Source organism: Neopsephotus bourkii, unplaced genomic scaffold (genome assembly GCF_033783945.1).
Source record: "Neopsephotus bourkii isolate Nb327-2 ecotype Australia unplaced genomic scaffold, CSIRO-AGI_Nbou_v1 NB_384, whole genome shotgun sequence".
Classification (NCBI taxonomy): Eukaryota; Metazoa; Chordata; class Aves; order Psittaciformes; family Psittacidae; genus Neopsephotus; species Neopsephotus bourkii.
Genome location: NW_026900889.1, coordinates 2,209,614 through 2,234,150, shown reverse-complemented (window position 1 = coordinate 2,234,150; position 24,537 = coordinate 2,209,614). Strand labels below are relative to the sequence as shown.

General features: G+C 42.5%; 1 protein-coding gene and 1 long non-coding RNA gene across 2 annotated transcripts; one reads left to right on the top strand and one right to left on the bottom strand.

The window, feature by feature from the left end:
- Positions 1–908: 908 nt before the first annotated feature.
- On the bottom strand, positions 909–11,525 carry LOC133210019 (uncharacterized). The gene is made up of 4 exons (XR_009724836.1): positions 11,388–11,525; positions 10,670–10,764; positions 1,513–1,607; positions 909–1,007 (listed from the first exon to the last, which is right to left on the bottom strand). It is a non-coding gene; the product is annotated as an uncharacterized LOC133210019 (long non-coding RNA).
- Positions 11,526–11,715: 190 nt separating this feature from the next.
- TEKT4 (tektin 4) lies at positions 11,716–24,231 on the top strand. The gene is made up of 6 exons (XM_061349234.1): positions 11,716–12,339; positions 19,013–19,083; positions 20,569–20,712; positions 21,458–21,680; positions 22,246–22,400; positions 23,872–24,231. Exons 1-6 carry the CDS (start codon positions 11,806–11,808, stop codon positions 24,083–24,085), a joined length of 1,341 nt encoding a protein of 446 aa, XP_061205218.1. The 5' UTR covers positions 11,716–11,805; the 3' UTR covers positions 24,086–24,231.
- Positions 24,232–24,537: the final 306 nt, after the last annotated feature.

The following is a 24,537-nucleotide window of genomic DNA, read 5'->3' as shown; positions in this document are numbered from 1 at the left end:
TTCAAAATTAATCTAAGAACTCTTAAAATGAATGAGCATATATCAAAGATTTCTTTGGAACACAAGCAGACTTAATTTGGTTTATCTTAATGCATTTTGGCAACAAATCACAACAAACCAAGGAAATGTCTCTGTTATTCTGTCCACATAGATGCAGCAAATGCAGCTGAAAGAATCCACTTGAAACTCCAGCCTTCAGTTAGTCCAGGTTAATCTTCCCATGTAAACAAGCCCTAAGAGCACACTGTCTTTACAGAACAGGGTATGCCCAAGCATCGGGGGCTGTCTCCAGACTCTCAGTTCTACTTCACTCATTTCAGAGCAGCTTAAAGCCAGGAACAGCATCCAGTTTGGCAAGTCTGTCATGCAGAAAGCTTTCTGTGACTTCAGGTGTTGGAAAACATGAGTGTTAAGAGCTGATGAGGGAAAGTGGCACTGCCTGAAGATGATAACTGCATGTGATCCGAAGAAGACATGAAGCAGGAAATCTCTTTTCTCTGTGAGAGCCCTACAAACAAGCTGACAGCTCCAAAATCTTCCTCTTGCCTTAGGAGAGGAATAAATGGGACTGTACAAGTAACTAGGGTTTCCTGAAGAGACACTGGTGTGAAGACTGAGGCAAAGCAGGCCACCCACTGGGAGGCGGGCAGCATCACATCCCAGGTTTGGAAATGGAGGGGACACATGTGAGACAGCATATTCCCCATGGATGTCCATTACATTGCTCAGCCCATTACAAAAGCAATATTAAGAAGATTAAACAAATCTGACTAAAGAGAAAGAGCAAATTCACTGCTAATGAGAGGAATATCTGCCAAAGCCTCTTGCCACAAAATGGGTCCTTGTGTACAGTTATGGCCCAGGGAAAAGTGCTCATTTGGCACATGTCCACTCACCTGAATCTTACAACACTCTGGCCAGAAGCTCATCTCTGCCGAAAGAGTGAAGATGCCTCAGAGAGCTGCTGCTGGTCAAAACAGCAAATGAATGGACTCCGGGACATGGACCTGGCAGGGCAGAAGATGCTCTTCATTCAGAGAAAAAGCCTTTAGTGTTACAAGGGATACAAACATTTTAAGATATCACCTATGTACTCTAAAGTAACGGGAGAGATTGATCTACTTAAGAAGAGAGAAAACTTTTCTACCAGGATGCTTTTTCACTTAAATCTTTGCACAGTTTGGAAGCAACAATTTGCATGGAAGGTGCTGAGCAAATGTAATTTTCACAGAACGAAGAGAAAAGAAGCATAATTTACCTTATGGATGGTTGCCTAAAAATATCAGTGCCCTTTATCAATAAGCAAAGATCTCAAAATCATGTACAACCTTTTCTTAAGCACTTAAAGGTTTTTTCTGTTTTGTTCTCAATTACATTTTCATTTCCCTTGCATTAACACTTAAAAGAGTTGTTCTGGTGCAGTTTTCTGCAGGGACAAGAGTCTCTCTCAACCATTTCCAGACAGAATATTCATTATTTAGTTGAATGAAGTCAAAAACAAAACAGCCCCACCATGGCCAGGGCCACACAGCAATGCAGTAACTTGGCTGGGACCGGATCCAAGCCATGGCTCTCGGTCTCTGCTCATTCCTAGGACAGACTCTTTCCTTTGAAGGCAAAAGGGGAAATGAAAGTGATTGTAGGACACTCTCCAGGGCACAATCACAAGCTAAATAGGCTTTGTTTATGTAGACAGCTTTCTAAAAGTCAAATCATTGATAATGGGGAATCTTAATATCAGGCTGTTGTCTGGGATAACCACAGTGGACTCGCTGGGGACTGCTCTTGGAGGGCGTACAGCATACTGTATTTACACGCATACTTCAGCAGTCAAGATCAGAAGCAGTTTTGGACTCAGTCTAGGAAATGAGCCAGGTATGATAAATAAGATATATTCTGGGGAATATGTAGGGCCAGTGAATTACAGAGACAGGCTTGGTATCAAGGCGGTCTTGCCTCTCACCGTTCCCACTGGGAACATAGCCCAGTGCCATCCAGATGGCTTTGTACATCCTAAAGGAGCACACTGGCCTCCCCAGAGCATCCAAGATTCAGTCCTTCTCCTCTGCCACCTACAGTAGCTTTCCAAGCTGCAGAGCCAACTCAAGACCAGGCTGACTGGGTGTCATTAGCAGACAGAGACAGACAAATAGCATCATTCTGGGTTAGCTCATACACGCATGACTTGTGGTTTGAAAAGAGACCTTGAGCTTTGCTGAACCCAATGTACTCGTCTTTAATTTTCACTTTCCCAGCAGAGATACACCCACATTCCTCCAAAGAATTACAGTTACTTTGGACCAGGCATTAGCTGAATAACTTCACTTCTCATTGCCCCTACTTTAAAGCATCTGAGAGAATAAGCTGGTCTGGAAACACATCACTTTTGTTTGCTCTTTCCTCGGGGAATCTGATATTATTAATGTTTTGTCCTAAGTATCTGGAAGTTATGGAAAATGTTCAATGTCTCCTGCATTCAGGGCTTCTAGAACCAACGTTTTATCACCCAAAACAACATTTCAGAAAGTCAGCTGCTGGCGTTAGCCAGGAATGAGGGAGCAGAGACAAGTGTTGGTAATTCAAGAGACGGATCAGACTTCAAGAACAATAAGAGAAAGTTATTATGAAGGAATGATTCATAAGAAAAGAAATAAGCTGATGGCCTGATGCTGCTGTGTAAATATTTACCAACGAGTAATAGCTTTGCAGAAGATCTGTTAATGTCAAATTTGCTAATAAGAAGAAGAGAGTGAGATGTATTATGAATACTGCTCAGTTACACAGTTGAGAAAGTTCCTTCTAGACAAGGACATTCCTTTTCCATTTTCCTTGCAGTTTATGGACATAAACTCAATGGCTGAAAAAAGAATCTTAGAAGAGAAACACACTCCAGAAATTTTAAGTTGTTGTCCTTAAACCCAAACCACTCATCCATTTTAACTGTGTATTGAACCTTCTCACCTGCCAGACAATGGTCTGATGGAGCTGGAGCCTGGCCACCCAAGTACAATCAAGCCACCCACAAAAGAGGGGGGAAAGCAAGCTTTTAGTGCTGACCAGTCAAAACCCTGATATAAATGTCATTTTATTACAGCTATTCCACTTAGTGACTCTGAAAGTTGTGCCCTATCCCTGTGAATTTTCATACTTAATACCTCCTAGTAAGTGAAATGTACTCTGCAGGAATAGGTCAGTAATTCTCAGCTTCCTAAAAGGAAATCTGGTTTGTGGATTTTTGTCTATGTATTTGAGAAAATGACTTTCAGACCCCTCTTCACATTCACATTCAGGCTTTTAATTTCTAATTCCCCATTACTCATCTCTCTGCCTGGACCTGGTTCTCCTGAGAACACTTGAGGGAATCATCCTCCACACTTGGAAATTTAATGGGCCTTCAACATTATTTTCAGGAAAGTAGAATAAAAGTAAAGAGTTGGAATGGTTGAACTGTGCAGGGTCACTGTTCTGTTAGTCTGAGCCTTGATTTCTGGCAAAAGCACTGGCCATAACCTGAAACAGAGATTATTTGTGCAGATATTTTCCCCACTGTGTCCTGGCCACTATGGCCTGAGTCGTGCTTCTGTGTGACCCCAAGGGCTCGCTTGCTGTCCCCTTGCTCAGCTCCCCCCTGCTCAGAGCTGCCCCTTCCCACAGACTTCAAGCACTGAACATTTCTGATAAGAAATAACATCTCAGCAAAGTGTGGCAGCTCAGCAAAAGCCATTTCCCAGGGACTCACTGCAAGGTGCTGCAGGAGGTGAGAACTTGCACGCTTCAGATTACCAGCTTTCTCTCTTGCTAATTCCCTGACATAAAGTGAAATTCTCAGACCACACAGTGCTTTTGATTAGCTCTACCAGAGATATGGAAAGCAGCAACATGTCCAGACTCCGACAGCAGATCCCCAAGACACAAGCCCATAGAAACTACCTGCAGCAAGAGTGATTCTGCCTCCAGTAACGAAATTTGGCTTGAGCCCTGCCCCACTATGTGCACTCTCCACCTTCAGAACTTAAAACCTCCAAAAGTCCAACCTGAAACTTTCATCACTTTCCTTGATGACCCTCCCATGCCTTAACACAGCCTCGCTGCCTACACAGGAGTTGAGGGTGCTTGGAAAGCCCAGGACATACACTTGTTTGCCTGGGACATGGACTGGTTTGCCCTGGTGGGAGCAGAGACTGCTTTGGGAGTGCTTTTCAGGAGAAATACTCAGCCCTGCAATGGAAAATCCTTCTCAAGACTATTATGTGCTGAAATTCCCACCTACCCAACTCACTGCTTTTGAAGACTTAGTTCTTCATCCCCCAGTCTGAAGATAACGTGAAGAGCACAGAGTGCAACCTCAGCTCAAGCATAAAATGGAAATGAAACGTTTTTCTACTTGCATTTGCAAAGACCTTCAGGCTCAGCCTTTTATATGCTTTATGGATCTGCAATTTAATATCTTGACTGTTTTACCTATCATTGTTTTACTGTTGGAGCCTGTGAGGATCACACTATGGAACAGTCGAGGAGATGACCACACTCATATTTGATGGGACTCTGAAGGAAATACAGAAAGACCCAAGAGGGAAATTGTTTAGCTAAAAAACAAAGCCATCTCCTAATTTATGCAATTATTTATGTAGAATTTATACCAATGTCCCCCATGCTGTTGATAGACTCTAGCCATCCATCATACATCTCAGGCACTGCCTGGCTGCGTGGAGCTCATAAGGAGGGTGGATGGTTGTGATGGGGCTCCGTGCCAAAACAAGGATCTTCCCAGGATATCTCAGTGCAGGATCAAGGCCCTGGTTTGTACCAGACAGAACTCTCAACAGGCCTGAGCTTGTTCAAACAAAATCTCTGCTTTCTGCTCTGCCTGCAGATGTACATTTTGGCTGCAGAAAGAGAATGAAGCTGAAGGGGAGACTGTTTTTCAACTATAAAGTTGGAAAAAGCTGGGAAAACAAAGCTTACTGAAACGGATGGCCCATGTTCCAAACCACAGCAAACCTCTGGGCTCCACGCAGAGAAAGCAGTGTCCTTGGGTGATAAACTGATTGTTTGCCTCTTAGCTGTGGAATTTATTAGTGCTGTAAAGCTGCTGCCCATGCTGAGGAGTCCTGTTATTCTCTTGAACCGAAAGAATAATAAAAGGCTTCTCTGGAAATTCTTTACATCTCTGTTTTAAACAGATGGCTGCTGAACTCCATAAGGTCAGCAGTGCACTGGCTGATTATTAACACGTGGCTCCTTTAAGCAGAATAAATTAGGAAAAGTGAAAAAGAAAACACCAAAAAGACAGTCCAAGACTTGCTTTCTAAGCAGAAGAGCTTGGTGCAGCCACACATGGGTTTCAGTTTTGAAGAATCACAGGACAAACATCCCTGACTGACAGCAACTGCTGGAAAGCAAAACTAAATGTGTGTTTAGTTCAAGCATTTTTAGTTTAAAACCGAAGAATTCAAGTACCTTTAGTTCAAAATGTATTGCTCAAGCAGGTCCAGGAGACAGAGTACTGATACCCTTCAAATGGGAGGGCAATTCGGTGAAGGAGACTCAACAAACTCAAAAGACTTCATCATGATTCAGTGCGGTGCTCCACCAGCAAACCCGCCACTCCCATGCTGATGTTTGATTTGGGATGAAGGCATGCTACAAAACCAGCCATCAAGATGTTTGGATGTGCATAAGGGCATCTAATAAGACAAAAGTGTATCAAAAGAAAACAGCTATGTGGAATTTGAAAGTCAAAAGCTGAGAAGGTTTTAAAGAGAGAATATCCTGTCTTGCTATAAGCATGAGATGGAGATTTTGCTGGTAAATGCCAGTGTAATTTCATTTACCCACTGGAACTAAACCAGTTTATTCCATCAAAGGTCTGAGCAACCAGACTGCTTTCTCTTCACAAACAATGCAAGTGCTATTTCTGCCTGTGCCTACACAGGAGCTGCCAGCAGCACAAGAGGCCTGGCAGTACTGGGCAAGGCCAGTATCGGGCTTGTTTCAGCAGCTCAGTGCTTGCATTGCCAAGCCAGACCCTGACCAGGCACTCACCAGCTCCTGCTTTCAGTCCTTCTGCCTGGCAGCACACAGCAGGCAGCTCCTCACCAAAACACAGCCCATCTTTGTACCAACATTGGTTGGAGAGGAGAGAAGCCTGGATTTTAGCTAATTATTCTCAACCTCCAAAGTGCCACTACGATGTGCATTATCAGCTTGACATCCCTGCTGTGCTGTAAGCAGGAGTGTCCTCACTTTTCTCATTGTTGCACAGTCCTGGCTTATCACCACTAGGAAGATAGACACTTGAGGGGGTTGCAGAGATGACACATCTCTACTTGCTGTCCCTCTCCCTTTTGCCCAGTACTCGCTGCTCTCCATCTGACTTAGGTCTCTTTACCCATGTCTGGTTTTAATCAAACCTGTCGGTACAAAGACACTGAACTTCTGAAAAGCTTCAGTCCCTGCACTATAATTAAAATGATTTCTGTAATGCTTCCCTATCTAGATAGATTTCAGGAAGGATAAAGTGCAAACTCCCAGAGCTGGTGGAAAATGCAAATAAACAGAGCGCGTATCTGGCATAGAGAGCTGTCACTCAACCTGATCGCACTCGCTGGAAGGATCTAATCAAACACAGTCTGCCTCTGAGATCCAAGGCAGGGAAGTGAAGCTTTAAATGGTGTTTTCATCCATGCTGGAACAGCTCAATTTATGCTTTGTTTTGTCTGTGAAATAGCTACTTTTAAAAAAGAAATGCTACTGCTGCTACAGATAATTCATGTTATCTGAATCTACTGAATTTTAGGAAGGGGTGATGAGATTCAAAAGTGGAGACACTTCTAATTTCAGTGATATGAGACAATGTAAAGACAAAACCTATGTTCTAAGATAACCTTTGGTCTTACATCTTTTGCTGAACAGTAGAGATTCTGAGGCTAGCTTATGTTTATTTCTTCAGCTGAAATGTAACACTTTGCCATATGTCAGTATTAAAACAAAAATCTCACTTCTGAACTCCTCAGTGTTTTTATTGATGTATTCTGTTGCTCTCAGGCAGGGACTGGGAGTACCAGACACTGCCTTATGTAAAATAATTGACTGTATTTTGTCTCCTCTGAACTAATACACCACATTTCCTCCCTATTTATCATCTAGCTGAATGCACTGTGTTTTCTATCTATCACCTTGCTAAGGCACTCATCACCAGCGTATGCAGCCAGCAGAGAAATAGTATAATGATGCTACATTAAATAAAGAAAAAAACAAAAAATCAGTGTTCCACCAAGAGGAACACTGAGCCAACTTCTGACAAGTGGGTTGCCATGAGAAGAATTTGGCCTTCATTTTCAAGCAGAGAACATTTCTGGAGCAGCACTTCCAGCCCATGATATTCACAGGCTTTTCCTTGCAATGCTACATGGCTTGGGTAAGCCAGGGTTCATCTCTCATCCTCCCTCTCCACCCCAGCCCTTCTTGCTGGGAATGACACAGCTCTCCTTGTCAATACCCAGTTTAAGCCCAAGATTTCCTGTCCTGGTCATTGGGGACATGGAGATCAGGTGTTGCATGCACATGAGCCAAGAGAGGATATGAAAGCTATGAGATCAGAGTTCTGCATCTAGTTTCTGGGCCTGAAACGGGTCAGACCCAGCCAGCCTTTGCTAGCAAGCTCACCTTAGTAAGAGTCTGGGTTAGAAGCTGCATTTCAGAAAGGCAGACCCTCTCAAGGGCTATTAAATGACTCGAGAAACTGAGTCACTCAAACAGCAGCAAATATGACAAAAATGACATAAATTTTGTGAGAATCTGCCTGATACACGGAGTAAGAAAAGCAAATCAGGATCCTTAGCTGCAGTGGTTCTTCCACTGTCAAACACTGCACCACCTGGGGTTGTTGGTGTGAATCTTTAAGCGATGGGAGTAGTCCAAACTGCAGGACTGGGGTCTGGGATCTGAAATGCAGTGAAAGCAACCCCTGGCTGCCTCACAGTCAATTCATCATGACAATGTCCACTGTGAACAAAAATGGGAGATCAATTTTGTAAGCAAGTCTGGCCTGAGAATGGGCAGCTCAGGCCAATGCCCCTCTAATGTACCACAGAAGCTTTAATGTACTATCACTCTGTTTCAGCTATATTTTTTTTCCCCTTATTGCAAAATGCTGAATGATGGTTAAATGCTAGATGGTATTTCCTGTGTGACTGATCGCTTGCCTTTGTGCATGACTGGTTATTTGTTAGCAGGGAGCACTTCAAAGACTAGCAGCCAGCCCAGGAAAGTGGTTCAGCTCTCTTTGCCCACCCCACTCTGTTAGCTGAGAGAGAGGAAACATCTTTTGGCACTTCACAACAGATATGAAAAGTGACTGCACTGTTTTTGATGCAGAGGCACCACATCTCCCTGACAGCAGCACATCCAGATATTTTTCTCAGTGGAAAATGGGAGAGAGAGTGGGGAGGGGAAGAAGAGTAAATTATATTCATGCCTGGTGATCAGTCAGACCTGTTTGCAATATATCTCTTTATACCTGGCCAACTATAGAAGGTTTATGATGTGATTTCCCCTAACAAGGCTTCCCTACATTAAACATGAAAACAAAGCCCTTTCTTCCAGGAAAATCTATGTCAGGTGGTTTTGTTGATCTTGTTTCTGATTTCTCTGCTGATGGGACAGTATTTAATTCGTCATTATGTTTATTAATTCCAAGAAAACAGCCATGATAGAGCTGTGCTGTGTTCAGGTTTTGTTCAGCTTAGGACAACAAAGTAAGTTGGTGTTGGCTGCCTCCCTTCAGCAGGTCCCCATAGGCAACCCCCAAAGCATCAGCACAGCTTGAAAAGCACATTTTCAGAACACTCCATCATGCATTGGCCTCTGCTTAGAGCAATATTTGAATAGAAGCAGGTCACATTTTCAAGCTTTTGATTGCCTTTATGAAGAGAAGGAACACATTAAAGGACCCAGACCTTCTTTAAAGAAAGGGTTTCCAGTACTTCTGTGCTATGGACAAGACGCAAACATCCCAGCTACTGGTGTGTGAAAGGAAACCTTTCCCTTCTCCATGTGCAAGACCCATACTAGTCCACTGAGCAGTCTGCAGTCTGTCCTACAGACAGCAGCATGGAATGATTTAACTGCAACAAGGAGATTGGATCCAGGTGACAACGCTGCTTTAGCCACTTATGCTAATTTAAAAAAAATCAAACAAAATAAAGTAAGGAAACAAAATGAAGCAGCAACAACAGCAAGCCAAAGAGCTCACAAGGCACCTGACATAAATAGGCGCATTTGCTGTAAGAAGGGGAACAAGTTTCCTGTAAAAGGATTCTAGCCAAGATTAAGATTAATCTACTACATGTCAAAAGATTTGAGCTAGAAAAAAATTCTGTTCTGTTCTTCCAGTATGTTTTGTCATCTTCTGCTCTTGGAACATTTTGAATAGCTGTTAATAATTTATATGTTACAGAGGCATATTAAATCACTCAACTGGCAGAATGGCTTTGAAACACAGGGGCCCTGGGTCTGCCCTGGATAATGAAGGGAACTCCTCAATCTGCCAGGTGCCAGTAGGTTTTGCTTTTATTTCTTGCAAGAATGTGATATGCAGCCTGTTAGGACACAATGTGTCTGTGAACACTCAAAAGCATGCTTAGCCTGATACAAAAAAACCCATACAAAACATAGCCTGATGAAAACATCTGTCTGGTCCTTGGAAATATTGACCAGTTGGGACCCCAAAACTGCTCTCTGAAGTAATCCTTGCTCCAGATAAGAAAGACTATACATGGTTTTTGTGCAGTGTTTCCCTGTTGGAAAAGATGGTACTTTAGCAGTCACATTTAGGGCCCAGAACTCAGCTAAGTTTGCAGCCTTAGCCACTGACCCACCTTCAGAACTGCCTGGGTGACACTGAATGAGCTGTGATAAGATGCTGCTAATAAAAGCTCTTTTGAAACCTTCAGAGAAAAATGCTGCTTAATAGCAAATCACTGCTGCCCTTATTTTGAAAAAATGTATTTTCCATACCAAGGACTTTCACTCTGAATAGCTCAGCAGGGTTTTTCCTTACTGTACTTTAAAACTGCAAAATTTGCATAGATCATCATGCAGAGAAGCCCACAAGCAGAGGAAAGAAAAGTACAGGCTGGGGGTAACATAAGGAAAGGAACAGACAGGACAGTTACAGTTAGTGGGAAAATGCAAGAAAAAGGAGATAAATGAGGTGTGAAGGGAAAGCAAAGCGTGTCATTTCTGAGACTTCCCAATGCAAAGAGTATCATCTACTGCTGCTATTTAAGCGGAGGGCCAATTATAATATTTGCAAAAGGGAAGGTGAAGGATTTCTTATCTCTGCTGGGATTGAAGCTCCTTTTTCAACACTGTCCCTACAGAAAATAGCCTTTGCTGGACATGTGCTGCCAGCTGCAGCACAGGGTTGGTGGGCAGCTGCTTGCAGCCCATGCACAACGCATCTTTCCAATGCAAGCCCTCCATCAAGCACTTGATCTTGCCTAAAGAGTGCAAGACCCCGCTGGAAAATTGACCACTGACTTACTGTGGATTTAGAGCAAACTCTAATAAAGCAAAGTGTCCCCTGCATAAGTTTGTGTGGTGCGAGCAGCACCTCTCAGCAGGCAGGGAGTCATTTCTCCACGCCGTTACCTGCTGTGCTCACCTCGATGCAGCTCAGACACTGCTCTCCGCCAGCAGCCGATCAGCCGGGATGACACCGAGCAAGCTCCTGCGCACATGGCTTTTTCTTCCCATTTTCTACAATGAAACGACATTGAAGAGAAAGGATCTGTCGCAGTGCAAGGACGAGAGTGCCCCCTATTGTCACCGTGCTCTTCAACACCTTCCCTCCTTCCTCCAAGAGCTCTGAAGGGATAGCTCTGCCTCGAACCCTCCAATTTCCTTTATTGCTGCTCATTGATGGCATCCCCCCAGACTTAATGTAATTCAAGCACAAACTACATTTCCCACGTGAAAATTCACCAGGCGATGCCACAGGAACTGAATTTCACATGCGCCCGACCTATGACAAGGCCGGAGTCATACAAATTGCCTTAAGGATGAACATTTTGGTATAAAAATGGAAGGAGGTGCGAAAATGTATTAAACTGAAGGCCCTAAGCCCAGGGGATGCCGCAAGCCCCTCCACAGGCCTTGCCCCCCCACTCGAGAGCTACCTAGACCACCCCAGAGGGGCGTGCAGCACCTCCTCCTCACCTCCAGAGCTTACTGGGCGGGAACCTGGCTGAAACCCTGCCAGGGTCCTCTTCCATTTCCCAAACCAACACCATGAAGCGTTACTGCGCTCACGCGGCGGCTGGAAACGAAAAGTTCCTCAGCACAAAGGGAAGCCAGAACGCAACGTGGAGACTTCAGCGTACCTTTGTTCTCACCAACACGGTCGCACACGCGGATTATAAACACTGTGACACGCTCCAAGGCCTGCGACGGGGAAACCTCCCGCCCCAGGCCGTGAAGACGGCGGCACTTCGCACCAGAGCCCACCATGACGCCGCCATGACACCTCCACTACCGCCACTGTGCCCCCGCTGCCTCCCGATTGGACATCCGGCTTGCCCTTATGAGACGCGCCCTCGGGGCGGATCTGCGCTCTGATTGGTGGATAGCACCGTGCGCTACCGGGGGGGCGGGATGTTTCCCGTCACCGCCTCGGGTTTCCCTTCGCAGCGGGGGGGAGGACCCGCCTCCTCATTGGCTGCCGCTGTTGCCACGGCGACGGCAGGACGCAGTGCGGCCCAGCAGGGTGCGGGGCCTGGCCCTGCGGGAGGCGCCGGTGCCATGGCGCAGGCCAAGGCGCTGCTGACCAAGGAGCCAGCGCCGCAGGCTGTGCCCGTCGCCGAGCTACCCAGGAAGGTGTGTGAGGTGGCGCTGAACACGGGGCCCGACTCCTCCAGCGGCCTGACCACGTCCGGCTTCCGTACTGCCAAGTATCTGACCCACGAGTGGCAGCAGAGAAACTCTGATCTGTACAACAAGGCCTTCACCGGCTGCGAGCGGGGCGAGTGCAGCCGGGCCGAGTCCAAGGAGCTGTCTGCCCATGCCGCTGGCACTGCTCAGCGTGCCCAGCAGAACTCCACAGCCGCCCTGGGCCAGCGCCTGCAGGACATACACTTCTGGAAGTCTGAGCTCCAGAGGCAGATTGAGGACCTGGATGCTGAGACAGGCCTCCTGGCAGCCCAGAAGCTGCGGCTGGAAAGGGCGCTCGATGCCACCGCAGTGCCCTATGCCATTGCCATTGATAACCTGCAGTGTCGGGAGAGGAGGCAACCCCCGGACCTGGTCAATGATGAGGTGGAACAAGAGCTGCTGAAGGTGAGCAGGATGTTAGGATGTTAGGGGGGTTCTTGGCAGCTATCTCTTAGTGCTGCTCTACTCTCTAGAATGGTGAACAACTTGGTCAGTATGTGATAACTGCAGGTACCTTGTGGCAATGCTGAGGCCTAGGGCAGCCTGGACTCTGTGTCACGCCTAGGTTTAAGAAGGGTTGTTTAAAATCCTTCCTCTGTTTAAAATGTATTTAAAATCACATGAGGATGACTACAGGAGACCAGACGCACGCCCCCCCTGACAAGATCCAAACAAAATCAAAACAGAGGTTTCCTGAACCAAGATGGGTATCCTATTGTGTCATTAAACTTCTTCTCAACTTATTCTCCTCATTGCCACAGGTTACACTTTAAAAATTCAGTACCCAGTAAGCAAAGTACCCTTAATAAGGACCACTGAAATGCACCTTGACTGTTCCCATGCTCAAACTGTCCAAATCTGGCAGACTCTGACATTACCTTTTCCTACTGAGACTGATGTAGTCTTGCCAAGGTTCATGACAAGGTGATGATCCAGCACTGTGCAGCAGTGTCTCAACACAGACCATCATTTAAACATCCTGCACGATGTAGTTGTATGACACCTACACAAGATAATAGTTCAAGGCAAGCAAAGGGCACAGGCAGTTGGTACTTCTGACAATGTGACTTCAACAAACCTGAGATTCTCCTGACATTTGTTTTATCCTTTTCCTCTTTTAGAGGATGCTGTACTTCAGCTGACAGTTGTCTGTCACTGAGATCCACCACGGTGTGTAAATTGCCTTCAAAGCTGGTGTAATTCTTGTGGCTGCCCATGTTACAGAGAACAGATCCCAGGGTCATTTTTCATTCTGGAATTACACCTATTCGAGTGTCCCATAAATAAAGGAATGATTATTTGCCTTCAGTCTCCAGTTTACTGTGAACATTGATTCATGATGAGTTACTGATTAAACCAGATGATTAATACTACGTGTTAGAAAAATATTGAAGAGACTTACATGGTTGATGGCATTATAGTGTTTAGCATGATTGCAGTTAGCAGTATTTCAAAGAGGAATGGTGTACAGTTGCTGAATCTTAATCAATATTTAAGAGGTTGATCCTGTCAAAAATATAAACATGTGAGAGTTAGCGTACAGGATATTTCAGTGTGTGAATTGTTACAAGATTCAGATTACAGGAAAGCAATTCTTTTGATCAGCTGCTGATGTTTTATAGAAATCATGGAATGTAACATTTACTAAAAGAAATCACTGCCTGGCAGGATTTCTCTCGTATATTTCTTTCCTCCTGATCTCAGGGAATAGTCTGTTCGTTGCTCAGAAGTGCATCTGCTGCTGCTGCTGCTAATTCTTCACCTGAAATTGGGATTGTGTGCCTGTGACGACAGGCAAGACAACAGCCAAGTAGGATGTCATCAAAAAGGAATGATGTGAGCTCAGTTGAGGCGGATGTGCCAGCAGCAGATGGACTCTTGAGAAATGAAGATTTTGTTGCCATGCCAATGACCTTTGCAGTGCAGAAGGAAGAGAAGTACACAATATCAGAGGAAATCCTTCCCATTTTCACAAAGGAATAGATTTTATGGCACAAACGCTTGCAAATAAGTGTTAAAATGTGCCCTCTGTGGCTTTGCCAGCTCTTGAAGTTGCAGCAGTACTCTTACCTCTTTCACTGCAAGAAATCAGATTGTACTTTGTAGTTCTTAATCTCTCCAAAACTAATAATTCTTGACACTTAGTGCTGCTCTTCTGTGAATTCTGACTGTTCACTGCACAGATTTCCAAGCTGATGGCACAGTTCCCTGGTAGCTCTGTGCTACAGCATTTGCTGATTTGAGGAGTTCTGCAAATTTTATTACTAAAGTACTGACATACCATTTCTGAACGTTGCTCACTTGTCCAGTCACTTTCTAACCTTAATTCTCTCAAGAAATTACAATGCAAGAGAGAGCCAGCATAATTTATTCTCTTCCCTTGCAAAAACTGAGGAAAAGAAGAAACAGTTTCCAAAAGTCAGCTATGTTAGGAAATAGATGTTCCTCTCATTGCAGTTTTAATTACACAGCTAATTGATATTCTGCAACATTTTCCTTTCTTTGAAATTCTCGTTCTCCTACTAGCAGCCCAGGTCTGTGTTGGCATCATTCTCTGGTATCTTTGCTGTGTTCCTGCTGGCTCCAATGGACAGACACTGGGGGAACCTGCAGCCAGGAGAAGAGGATGTGTGGATAAGGGACTGTCTTTCCCATCATCATGGAAAAGCTTTTCATAGCACAGAGGTTTTGTTCCCCCTGTCAGTCTTCTGCAGCAGTGAAAAAGATTTCCCAGTTCCCAGAGCATCCTGCTGAGACAACCACATTTCAGCAGCCCCTTGGCAGATGACATTTGAAGAGACAGCATCAAATACACAGATACAAGCAGTTTTGAATCTCTGCATGTAATTGCACTTTCATTATCTGTTCAGATGGCTCACAAAGAAAACAGAGGTATTTCTGATGGACGTTTTATGCAGCCAGATAACATTTGGGGGTTTCCTGGTGGGGTTTTTTTTGGCACACCACCTATTTCTTCAGGGAGTTTTGGGTCCAATTCATCTGTTCTGTTTCCTTTGCAGCATGAATCGCATTTAGATCACCTATCGTGATAAATGCCACCACTAATTAGCCACGGCTGGAATGAGAGACTAATGTATTTAAGTAAAAGCTCCTCACATGCATAGTAAAATCAGCTGCTACTCAGAAGTTCATTGACTCCACTTAACAGCATATTAATCTTTTTTTAATGCAGTTCTGGTTAAGAAAAAGAAACAGAAAGACACATTTTTTTCCCCAGTAAAGACTGATGACTAAAAAGAAGATAAAATCTCTCAAATAGAGTAATTTTACTTTGCTGCTGCATTGGAAATAGCTGAATTTAAAAGCAGTCAAGCCATCAGCTTTGTATGAGGTTTTTGTCTTTCAAAAGCTCTATGACATCTCCTCTGAACCCCCTTTGCATCAGTTTAATGGCAGTTTAGTAAGTTGATGTGCACACATTTAATTTTGAAAATGTAAGCCCTAGCAAAGGACTTGCCACGTGGTGGTGAACTGTCAATAAATCATGTTTCAGCTGCATATATACTGCATTTCAAGGTTATTTCCACTGTCCAGACTCATTAGCTGAGTGCCAGATATGACTGTGGAATAAGTGGATGTACTTACATTGACACCATTTTTCTACCCTAGATTCAGAGTGTTGATTTGTTGTGTGTTTGCTTCAACAATGAAGTCAGCCCCAGCTATTCCCTCATGCCAAAGACAAAAGCTTCAGCCAAGATCCTGTCAACTGTGTAAAATTAAAGTTTAAAAAGGTGGAGAAAGGATTCATATGTATGTATTCCTGCTAAGTGCAGTACTGGGGCAAGGAAGACAACAGAATACCATTTCCAGACACTTTGCCAAGTGAATCAGTTGTACAATAGAGCACTCCTGTATGTAGACAGCTCAGTTAAGTGTGCAGTGCTTATTTTCAGTATCTGAAATAATTCAGAGACCAGCAGGATAAAGGCCCATGAAAGAAGTAGGATTTTGAAGATGGTACCTGCTTTTACTCCCAGTTGTAATGAAGAACAATCTTCCTCTTACACATTGTTTGGGGGTCAGAAGCTGGTGAGATCATTGAGCTCGCTTGCTTTTATTTGCTGTGCTGATGCACGGTGTCATGTTGTTGCTGATGGATGGATGGATGCAGCTGGGTTTGAAATCAAGGGTGACTGCACAGCTTCTCTCACAGGGTTCTACCAGTTCCTCTTAGCTGCTCTCACACTGTATCATGCTGGTCCCTGGAGCTGTATTTAGACATTGCTGACGTCTGCAACTCACTGATGGAAAGAAGGCTGCAAAAGACCTGAGTTTGTAAATTCATGAAAGTCATAAACATCTGCTCTTAAACATTTTCTTTGCACCATTAATTAGACACTTACAAAGTCATGAACTGGGATGGTTTTATCACAAGATTTGAGGAAAATTCAACTTCTGCATCATAAACATTAAATACCGTAATAAAACCAATGGCTGGGAATATGCTGAACTATCAGATGTTCCCTCCCTGTTAATTGACAACCATTTATAATAACAGAGAGTTATTATTAGTGTTAACTGTGGAGAAGACAGCTTAAAAGAAGCCAAGATCACTTCAGATTTGACAGTATTTCATTTTAATAGACAGCACATGATGACATGTATGGGAAAATGAGGAGAAGAAAACGACATTTCAAACACAAATGTCAGTTAATGTTTTCTCTGAACCAGAGATGCTTCTATCTCGTAGTACTCTTCCACTTGCTTTTCCTGTCAGTGCAGACTGGGCCTTCAGATGGATTACCAGCACAGTTCTGTGAACCCACCACAAAAAGGTTATCTCTTCTGCCACTTGCTGAAACCCAGATCTGCCCTCATGATTTCAGTGGGGAATCACCCACATGTTTATGGGTGAAATCACTGAGTCCAAGAAAGATGTGCTCCTGGCTGCAGGTTGTTGGAATTTACTCTTCAAAGAACATGTGAAGGAGCAGACATGGCCTTTTAGAAGTCCTCCACGTGGTGTCTGAGGTTCCCAGGTCCTTCTCCTCTGCAGGTAGTGCTACCTGGAAAGAATTACTTCAGTGTGGACCTTCTCCCACATCAATCCCATGAGCCATCCATAGCTATGGGTGGGCAACAGGCTGGATGTCTAACATGTCTGAAGAGTACAGCTGGGATGAAGGATCTTCCTTTTCGACCTATTGCCACAGCAACTCCCAGCCATACAACTTGACTTTTAATCTATTTTAAAAGTTAAGATTTAGTAGATAAGCATTGAAAATTCATTGTCATTTACGCCTGCTTATTCACTCTAACCAGTCTTTGGCTGCCATTAATGATGAGAACTGTCTCTTCAGTTTTAAATGTCATATTTGAATGCATATCTCCTCAACAAGGAATCCATTTGTAAATTTTATTTTAGGTCATTCCACAAGAGAATTCCTTTTTTACTGCATTATTTCACTCTTTCCATGTGAGAGACCTTAACTGCTAAAGGAAGGCTTTTCTTAATTGACATTACTCATAGGAGACTGGTGGTCTTTATATTTACATCCAACACAAAATAATATCAATTACTGTAAATGTAATTTCGAGTGCTGGGTCTTCCCAACCCTTTGAAATCATGGGAATTTTTACTTTGACAATTCATACATTGTAATACTTCCTCTGTGCAGGAATTGAGGTTTTGTGTTCTCATAGTTTGTAAAATGATACCTTCAGCTATGTATTCATTTTAGTTTTGCTCTTTTAGAGCCTTAAAAATAATATTTTCTTTCCGATCATGATTATCATCCTTTTCCATTTGGAAATAAAATGATCTTTTTTATGGTCCCTGTTGGTTTCTTATGATGGAGAAACTGACACCACAGGGACATACACACTCATTTATTTGTCAAAACCAGTGCAAAGACGAACGAGTGCCAGCAGTGTTCTGGGAATAAAGTTTATTAGTAAGGATATACTCCCTTAGCTGTCATTGGATGACTATCATTGATGTAAACCAGCAAAATTAATGAGGAGGTTTTCATATACAAATCTCTTTTTACTATTTGAGCCTTGAATATTAAATAATAACAAAGAAAACACTTGCTGGATTGTGTTTTATATAATACTGTGTAATCACCAGGTCAGTAAAGTCACGTAGAACACTGATAATCCCTAAAGCAGCATTATTGCAGTCAAAAAAGAGCACCTGGTATTTTTGTTCAATAAAAGAATATTAAAAAGTGCGGTCTTTTTTGGTTTAATCATGTTTGTGTTGAAGTAAGCATTCCTTCTAAAACCAGCTTGAGTTGAAACTGCAGACATTGGCTCTGTTATCAAAGTGAGGCAAAGCTTCATGTCTTGCAGCTGAGAGGAAATCAACCCCTCAGTCAACATTGCATATTTGAGATAACTGCAGGCTTTTGATACTGTCCCTCACCAGGAGCAAAATGGGTTCTGGAATAAATAGATCTAATAAAGAAAATAAAGCTCTAAGTGTCATTTGGCCTACATTATGACAGCTTTCCTACACCTGCTGCAATAGGTATTTAAATCATAGAGTAGTAACTGCTGGTTCTAGTAAATACAAAGCATTCGAAGGAGGCAGGCCAACAAGATGCTGATACTTTATGTTAAATAGCACCTTATCACCAGTCAAAGTGTACTTCTGGAGAGCTGCAGGATGGTGGGAAGCCTCTCCCTTGCATGCAGATAAAACACTTCCAACAGGACAAGGCAGCTGCAAGGACTCAGCAGGTTCTGGAAGCCAGTGTCTTGCCAAAGGAGCTGATCTGCTGTTACCTTATTTTTCCCTACTTCAAGGCTGTGCAAGTCATTCAGGTATTCTGTTTAATCTCATAGAACATGGACTTTTTCATAGAATATGCAATATGAAAATAATGAATCCCTGGGTTTTAGAGGTGTTCCAAGTATTGCTGCTGCCTTAGACTTACCACTGAGTTAACCTCAGCATCTGCTAACTCCTTGGAAAATCATGTCTTCCAATGATAGGGTGAGTAGTGAGCAGAAGAGTTAAGTGTTTCTCCACAGCCATTGAAATCAAATTGCTTTGCAGGATAGTATGTTCTGCTCTGGGTATCACAGAAGTCTCAATGTTTTTGTTTAGGAAGCTGAGCTCATCAGAAATATTCAGGAGCTTTTGAAAAGAACTTTGTCGCAAGCTGCTAACCAGATGCGGTAAGCCAGTTTTCATGTTACCATTGTAGATAACTGATAGAGCCAAATATATAGGGGTAAAGTGCCCAGTGGATAAAGATCATACCAGAGCCAGGCTTATGAGCTGTGTGAATTCCATTTAAACCTGAAAAGAGGTACTCGGTGATGAAACTCCAGGATTTCCAAGTGGGGTAAGGTAGGAGGAGTCGTGCCCTAAAGCCATGCTTTAGATTTGCAGTCCTGGTTTCGAGTCTCTGTATTGATCTCTCTAATTCTCCAACACTAAACCTCAGTGCAATGAAAGTTATTATCTGGGTATCATTCTACCTTGTTCACTGTGTGATGTATTTGTAGTATAGGCTCTTTTAAAATAGTTTATCTGATCAAAGGACCTTTCCAAGAGGAGTTTTTTGCCACCAGATGTCAGTGTGAACTTAAAATATAAACCTTCATTCTACCTTCTGTATTACTATGGATGTTCTTTGCATTTCAAAAGGAATATTTGCTTTTAATTTATAACAAGCTCTTTGGCAAGATGTGACGTGAATCCTAAGGTGCATCGGTACGAAAGAGTCCACTGCTGTAAGCCTTTATATTTTAGGTTTTATTCTTTCTAATTTGTGCTATTTACCAGATAAAGTGAAATATATTTAGAGAGAATGTTTATAAACGCAAAATAATTTAAAGTAGTTCTTTTATATCAATTAGAGTATGAGAAGAGTCTATTGAGTTTAGGCTTTGCTTTTCATGATTGTTTTAAGATCATTTTAGCACCATTTTAGTACCGTCGTTTAGTGTGAGTGGTCGGCAGTCTTCGTCATTCCTTATGTTAGAGTGCCATCTGGTGTTAACAGTTGATAACGACCCCTGCCTTTTGTAATCTGAAGTCATTCTAATTGGGCGACCTGTGACTCATTTAATCGGCAAAAAAGGAGCAGTTTTAACTCTGAATATCATCGTACTTCTCTCTTCCAAGGACAATAACACTGCCTGCATGCTCCAGTCTTTGAAAGCCTGGATCGGAGCACTGAGAGAATAATAGAGGGTCACTTTATGGAGGTCTTAAATTTGAGTCATGCTCAAGCAAAAGAGAAGGATGGGTCTTCTGCTAACACTACCTGATGTCTTATTATGGGAGGAGTGTTCTGTTGGGCAACCCTCCTACCTATTCTGCCCATAATAACTGCAGCCATAACCACTACTGAAAACATCCCGTGTTTTAGGATTACAATATAAAATCCAAGGTTCAACAACTCCTTTGTCTCTGGGCATAAGAGCTCTAAGCCTTCAGTAGACACAGAACAGTACTGAAGGTCTAGGGTAGTGATTAGCACATCAGGCTTACTGTCATTCCATCAGATAGTTGTGGGAGAGAAGGTTTGGTTAGGATTTTCCATACAGAAAGTTTATGTTCCCATTATTCCTGAAAGACAAAGACTCAGAGCCTCGGTTCACAGAAGCTTTGTTAATTGTGTTGTTTTCCATTAACAGTGTGTAACTTTTCAGGTTAAATCGGGATCATAAAGAGATCTGTGAAATGGACTGGTCAGACAAAGTTGAGACGTACAACATTGATGATAAATGTGGCAGATACAGTAATGAGAGCACCAACATCCAGTTCCACCCTAGTTCAGTAAAGTATGAGGAAAGGTGAGTAATTGCTGTCATTATCCTTTGGTAAGCTACAAGACGTTCTTTGTGTCAGTGAAAGCTGTCCTGATGGTCTGAATTAAAGGTGTGATTCCTGCTTCTTTGGACAACCATGTCATAGCTTTAAAATAGCTGCATGGATAGTAAAGGTACTGCTACCACTGGTGGCCAAGTTGGTTCACTATATGCAAACTGAGCTTGTAAATGTTTTTCTTGGAAATAATGAGCTTTATACTTTTAAAGGCTGATCTAAATCCATTGAGACCTATTGTTTGACATCAGCAGGCATGCCATTCTTTCAGGAAAGGCAAGTGCTTCCAGAAACAGAGAGTATTACTATTGCTGTAAATCCTGCTGCTTGCCCCTGCTCTTTCAGGCAGTGTTCATATGATGCAGTGTCCCAGGTGCTGTGTGTTTCCTCCTGCTGCTCAAAATGATGAAGTACAACCAGAGATCTTGCTTCTTTCTGTTTCAAAAATATGTATGTGTATACCTTCTTTAACTTAGTAGTATCCAAAGATGGAAGAAATTTGGATGACTTTGTTTATTACTTCCCTCAGAAACCACAAAACGAATGAGAGTTTGTCTCTCTTCATGATAAGTCTGGGCTGCATGCAGCGGTGAAAACAAATAGAGGTTGACAGCACTTACACAGGAAAAGAACCAGTTTCAGATTGTCTTCTTGAGTGCAACTTGAACAAAAGAGCAAGGTTCCTATTTGTTTACCATTTGCCTCTTCTTCCAGTGCCTCAACACCAGAGACATGGCCCAAGTTCACTCATGACAACATCTATAGGGCAGAACAAGAAAAAATGGCTTCCATCAGTCTCCGTGCCTTGATTGACAGTATTCTTCATGATGTATCTGAGGACCTGAGGAGACAATGTGCTGCTGTGAATGAGGCTTTTGTCAGGCGCTGTGAGGAGCTGGACGATGCAAAACACAACCTAGAGCATCATCTGAAGAACGTAAGTGCTGTTTTTTGAATGCTGGCTACAGGCATAAAAATCTCTTTTGAGAAGATCACAGTAGATTTGTCCTCCAGAACAAAATGTAGTCCATGTCAAGTATCAAACACTATCTTGTGTCAGCTTACTATACAATAAGTCTGATTGTGGCTCCAATTCAGCCTTTTGCTGTCTGTTGTGCTTCTCTAAATGAGAGATGGATGTAAATATGAAGAAAGTCAAAGAGAAGTTCTCAGTCTCCTTCAAAATCACTTGAATTATTCTTGGATAATTTACAATTAAAAGCAATTCATGGAGGTAGGATGTGTTACCATCCCACATGAGACGTAAAAGAGGTTTTGAACAGCCTGCAGAATATTTTCTGCTGCTTTTTAGAAAGATCAGATTCTCATTTTAGTAGTAGAGGTCAAACCCACCTTTGTACTTCTATTTCTTCCCTATTTTGGCCAAACAGGAGGTCAAAACTGTAACTGATTTACTAGGCCCATGAACAGATGGATAAAGCCTACTCAGAGACAATGTGTATCTGGTTTTAAACAGTTCTTTTTCTTGGGTGTCCTCTTAGGTGCTTAGGGAGATTGGGAATCAAGAAGCAAACATTGCTGCTCTCAAAAAAGCCATCAAAGACAAAGAAGCCCCAGTGAAAGTTGCTCAAACAAGGCTGTATGACAGGTCTTTTAGGCCCAACGTAGAGCTCTGCAGAGACGAAGCACAATTCAGGTAAAAACTATTAAACAAGTCCTCCAAGGTGTCCATTCTATCCAGAAGTAATGTTAGACAGGTTTTGCACCTTTTAGTGGCAACACATAGTCTTTAGCTTTTATTACTAGGTTTGATTCTGATGTAAGTCAGAAATAATTCAATTGACTGAAATCACTGGGAGGAAAATATCACTTTAACTTAATTTATAGACAAATGGAAAAATCTATAGATTCAACTCCGCTTTTTGTCTCAACACTTGCTTCTCTGAACTGTGTGGTTTCTTTCTGATTTAGATGATCCAAAGAAATTGGACAGCGTGTGTGGATCACTTGCAACCCTGTTGCTCTTAGCAAAAGTCACCACAAGGTGGACTATGTGCCAAATGAATTATGCTTCAAGTGCTGAGAATATAAATGAGCTGCAACATACTCATAGTCTGAGACGAGTCCTCCGTACTACAAAGCATCGGGCTGGTGGCATTTGATTTCTAGTAATAATCAGTTTTAAAATTGGAGGTCAACAAATCCTTTCAAATTAAAGGTCTGAATGTCACATTTGTCAGTTTTGATCTCATTACAGGCTTTGTAATTGATTCTCCTCCTTCACCCATAGGAAAAGTGGAGAATCAGCTTTTGCAGGCTTATAATATCCTTGTAGCAAAGGGGCCTACCATTCAAAGCTGATATGCTGTGCTTAATACAGTGAGAAAAAAAGTTAGTTAATCCAGGTGCTTTGTACCATCTCAGACACACTTCCCTAAAGTCCTGATTCAGCAACCCACCATGCACAAGCTTTTCAGTACGTATGTTTCTTTCAGTGGGATTTAAGGACACAGGCAAGTGCATTGCTGAGTGGGCATGTGTTTAATTGCCAGGCTTATGCTTTCTGTAGTTGCTCCGTTTGCCCAGAACACAGGGATCTTGTTTTCCCAGGAAGTAAATATGTGCCTTCTCTGCAGCAGATTGCAGTAAAGCATATAACCCCCACTGACTTTCGGTTGAAGTGACATGCTGCTTTTTAACAAATGAAGTTCTACTGCTTCTTTAAAAGCTTATCTGCTTTTAAACACTGTTTTCTGATCTCTGGCACAAGTACCATCTGTAACCCTTGGGTTTTATACCAGTGAACAGGTATCAAAAACCAGGTTTAACAAAATGCTGATCCAGTCAAACTGGGTGACTTATCAAACAATTTCTGTCCTGTAACCCTTAGTACAAGTGTTCTACACAGCGGGAGAGGGTGAGGATGGATAGTTTCGCTGTGCTTAGTGGCAAAAAGCATTCTTGGTACAATCTGAATCATGGGATACTTCTATACAGAAGCTGTGAAAGTGAACACTGCTTTTGACCAAGTATGTAGGACTTCTCTGAGCTCCTTTGTTGTTAGGTATTATGATTCCATAGCTGTTGATCTTTATCCCTTCTACAGTTCTATGCTTTTTTAACTGCCTTCTGCTCTTTTTTTTACTACTTACTGTAATTGTGTGCAGGTTGATCAGTGAAGTTGAAGAACTAATGGAGACCATTGAATCCCTGAAGCAAAAACTGCTGGAATCTGAACAGTCTCTGAAAAACCTGGAAGGCACAAGGATGGATTTAGAAAAAGAAATAGCTGTGAAAAGAAACAGTATTTTTATTGACAGGCAGAAGTGCATGGCCCACCGCATGCGCTACCCTATTGTTCTTAAATTAGCAGGTCACTAGGGGTAGTGGCTGGACTAACTATGCAAAGTCTGGAAGAAAAACGGAGTCTAGACTCTTTCATATAAAATATATGGATAATATTATACACAAAAGTACTGTGTTCACTGTATTTGCTTCTATTTGGATTAAAATGCATTGGTATATTACGATGGTGAGCTTTGAGTCTTTACTTTAAAAGCTCTATAAAACCTTGCCTGTGGAAGTGTAGTGAGTTTAAAACACAGCTTAAAGGCAATTTATTACGTCTAGAATGATTCTATGTATGTAATAATTTATTACTATGAATGTACTAATTTATTACATTTAGAATGATTCTATGTCATATATGCATCATTTGCATCGTATGTGATATTGGGGGTTTCACCCTAATAAGTGGATAAGTTGAGTGAATCTTTCTTGGGAATAATAATAGTATACATAGATGTAGATATAACATTGATAGCTTGCTAGGC